The 3,694-nt window shown below is 53.5% G+C and overlaps 1 protein-coding gene across 1 annotated transcript in view; it reads right to left on the minus strand.

Moving 5' to 3' along the window:
* The window catches only part of KMT5A (lysine methyltransferase 5A), a gene marked incomplete in the record, with an annotated part of 18,800 nt that extends 15,236 nt beyond the window's left edge, over positions 1–3,564 (minus strand). Inside the window, 2 exon segments of the mRNA XM_014588073.2 lie at positions 2,543–2,699; positions 3,548–3,564. Coding sequence (XP_014443559.1) covers positions 2,543–2,660 — 118 coding nt within the window.
* Between the last annotated feature and the right edge of the window lie 130 nt (positions 3,565–3,694).

Raw genomic sequence — 3,694 nt, forward strand, 5'->3', positions numbered from 1 at the left:
TACAGGGTGCGTGTACTCGCCATGAAGGAGACAGAGTGAAAGTGCCCCCCGGGAAGAGGGCCACCCTGCCATCCCTTCTCTGTCTCCCTCTCAGGATTTCGGTCATGTGCACACACGAGCCCAGTGTGATTTTTTTCAAGCCACCACGGCTGGGATGTGGTGAGACGTGCAGTCAGCCGTGTTTTCCAGCCATCGCCTTCACCACCCCTCCTCCTCTCTCTTTCTCATAAAAGAAAAAAAAATTTAAAAACAAAAGCCGACTAGATCCTTTTCATTCCTTTACATATTTTATCAGGTGGAACTGGAGTGAACTGAGGCCAGGATGCCAGGCACGACCCTAGGGACGAGTGGTGCTTGTCAAGGGGCATCTGTCCATCAGCTTGCCACAACGGAATCATGGACAGGAGACTTCGGGCACCCTGAGGTCCGAGTTCATCAGCGCCGTTCCGTACCCCCGTGAGCCAGATGAGTTGGCCTGGGCACTGTGACCACCGTGTGGGCTGGGATACATCCCGCTTCCGAAAGGACGTGAGACTGGCCGAGCACCCACCAGAGCTGTGGCCCTGTCTCCTCCCACAGGCAGGCGCTAAGCCAAGTGCTGCAGACGCAGGGGCAGGCAAGGGCGTGGAGCATGTCACCGAGGTCTGCTGCACCTCTGCTGTGACGTGTAATGCACCTGCTGCCTGGGGGGGGCGGGGCTCCTCTCCCTCCGCTCCCTCCCACTACAGAGACCTGGCCCTGGTACAGAGCAGCAGCTCTCCTCCTTTCAAGCAGCAGAGTTAACATTAGAACCCAGGTCATCTGAAAACCCACAACAATGCAGCCCTGTGCACCAGGGGACCCGAGTCAGGAGTGGGCACCTGTCCCTGACTCACTGACTCAGAGTTTTCCTCTTCAGATCTGACCCCGGGGCCAAGCTAAATCATCGATTAGGATACCTTGTTAGTAAACATCCGGCCTCCTTGTATGCAGCTGCTGGTAGCCAGAAGCTCTGCTTCTTTCAGGCCATTTTTTCCTTTTTTTTTCCAAGCACAGGATCTCACTATGTTGCCAGGGCTGGTCTCGAACTGGTGATCCTCCAACCTCACCCACCCTCCCCTCCGAGTAGCTGGGACTACGGGCTCATACCAGCACGCCCAACTTTATGCAGGTTTAACTAGAGGAGCATAGTGCACTGGAGAACGTTCACACTCCCCACTGCAGCTCTGAAGGGAATACCTGGATTACAGCAAGTTTTCTAAGAGGTTTCAGCTGTCTTGCAGAGATAAGACAGAATTCAACAACCAGGCATCTTCTTGCTCAATATTTCAACTCCAAATTGCATTGTAGGGTACGCTGCTTCAGTGAGTGCTCGAGTGGAAAGAAACTAGAAATGGGATGGAACCAGCCCCGTGGCCTAGTGGTCAAGAGAGCTACATTCCACACGGCCAACGATGTGGTTTGAATGCAGTTTGAATTCTGGCCCTGGCAGCTTGAAAAACACACCAGTATGTGTGTGACGTATGTGTATGACCGCCTAGAAAATCCCAGCAGGATGAAGAAATGGAGGCGAAGGGATTGCAGTGTGACCACACCCCATTGGGAGGTTCCTCTCTCCTCCCTCTTTCTGACAAACCCACATGCCCTCTGACTATATTTTTAAAGAATTTATTTAATTTTGTTATCACTATTATTTTTAAAATTTGCTATAGGGCAGGACCAGCAGTTGGCGTAATGGCTATGTCGCTGGACTCCCATAGAGTCGACTGTGGTTTAAGTTCCATACCCAGTGACTTAAACTCACGCCGGGTACGTGTGCGTGTGTGCCCAAGATCCCGAGAGGAGAATGGAAGAGAAGGGATTGCGACATGGCCATCCCCCCTGGGGGGTGATTTCTTGCTTTCTGTCTCTCTGGCAAGTGCACGTGCCCTATAGCAAAAACTTTTCAAAAAAAAAAAAAAAAGAGAGAAGACAGTGGGAGCCAGCAGGTTGCGTGATGGTTAAGGTGCTGGACACTCCCACATGGCCGATCACATTTGAGTCCCAGACCTAGTAGCTTGCTTTCTCAGTTTCTCTCTCTCTGGTCAATTAAAATAAACGAATGAGTAAATTAAATCGACTAAATTCTTAAAAAAAAAAAAAAAAAAGAGAGACAAAGAGAGAGAGAAGGCAGTCGGTTTCCTGTATTCATCCAGCTCAAGTTAGTTAGGACCGTAACTGCCTCGTCTGGACATCAGGACTCCTCTCCTCTGCACTTCTAGCACTCGTGAGTCTCTCTGAGGCAGGTGAACTCCTTTTGCACCTTGGCAGGGGAATCAAAATGAAGGCCGTGCTACTTCTTGTGAAAGCAGGGAGAACCTATTAGACCCAAAGGGCACACAGCCTGGGTCGGGCCACCCTTCCCCTGTGTGCTTCTCGGCACTGGGACAGGACTTGGCTCAAACTTCTGGATCTTGGAATTGAAAAGGCTGGATAAACATGTAATCCACGTGCATCCTCACAGAGGGGAGAAGTCCCCGCAACCTACCAGCAATAGCCAGAACACGGCATTTGAGAGGCTTACCTTCCCGTTTCCTGTAGATTCCGGCGAGCGGTTTCCCCTGGTATCTGACGTCATGATGTGCAACTGAGTTCTCTTCCTGAAGGGGGGAACGCATTCCAGAGTGTTTGTTCGGGCTCATGTAGGTATAGATCTTTGATTGCCCAGTAAATACATTCTCCTAAAAAGACAAATGCATATTCTGAAAGAGACTTAAAGAAGAAGACCCTACAGCCTTTAAGAGAGGAGGAGAAATGAGAACACAAAAGACAAAATAACGAATGGTTTTCGTCTCTCAAGAGCTGGGCTACCAGGGCACGTGAACCCTAGTTCTCTGGAGAGCCTGAGCAAGTGAGTCTTCCAGATCCAAGGGCAAGTTTCCTTAACACATGTGTCCACTGTTGGCAGCTCCTGCACATCTGGCCAGCAGGACCAGCTGCACGTACACAAAGCTCCATATGGGAAGGAGAGGCCCTACCAGTAGGGAGGTCAGACTGCGCCAGGACGGGCTGGGGCTGGGAACGGGAAGGGCTGGACTATGTTTGGGTGTCAACTGCCCTGGCTGGAGCTGCAGCGGCTCGGCAGACCAGGGAACCGGATTACCGACTTGGTCCTGAGGTCAGCAGGCGGGTAGGGCTGGCCTGTAACTACCTGCAGGAGCCCCTGCAGGAGCCCTGGGCGTGCCCAACCCTGGCCCCTCTCAAATCCCTGCAGCCCAGCTCCTCCCGGCCTGCCTGCGGTTAGGGGTTAGGGACGTCTCTCTGGGTGACTGGGGCAGTCTAATAAAAGCAGAGACCACAGCCAGCGGCTTTAGGGCAGGCTTGGCTGGGGGAGGGGACAGGCCGGTGGGGCAGCACAGGTCACTGCTCCCCTCTCTGGGTGTGGGGCCTCTCCTCCGACTCCGAGCAAGCACAGACGGGAGGAGGGCTTCCCCAGAAACAATGGTAGGCCTCGCTGCCGGGTGAGCCATTAGACTCCAAGTCAGCGCGCCCCCTGACCTCTGGAGAGACCCGGGCAGGCCCCGCACACCTCGGGGAAGCTGGGTCTTGCGTGGGGAGATGCCATAAAGACACCTCCAAACTTTTCCGAGGTCGAACACTGCCAGGGTCATGGCGGAGCCCAGAGCGGACGCCACTCCCCGCCAGGCAGCAGAAAAGGAAGCTGCCAGGCCTGGCG

Source organism: Tupaia chinensis, unplaced genomic scaffold (genome assembly GCF_000334495.1).
Source record: "Tupaia chinensis unplaced genomic scaffold, TupChi_1.0 Scaffold000258_1, whole genome shotgun sequence".
Lineage (NCBI taxonomy): Eukaryota > Metazoa > Chordata > Mammalia > Scandentia > Tupaiidae > Tupaia > Tupaia belangeri.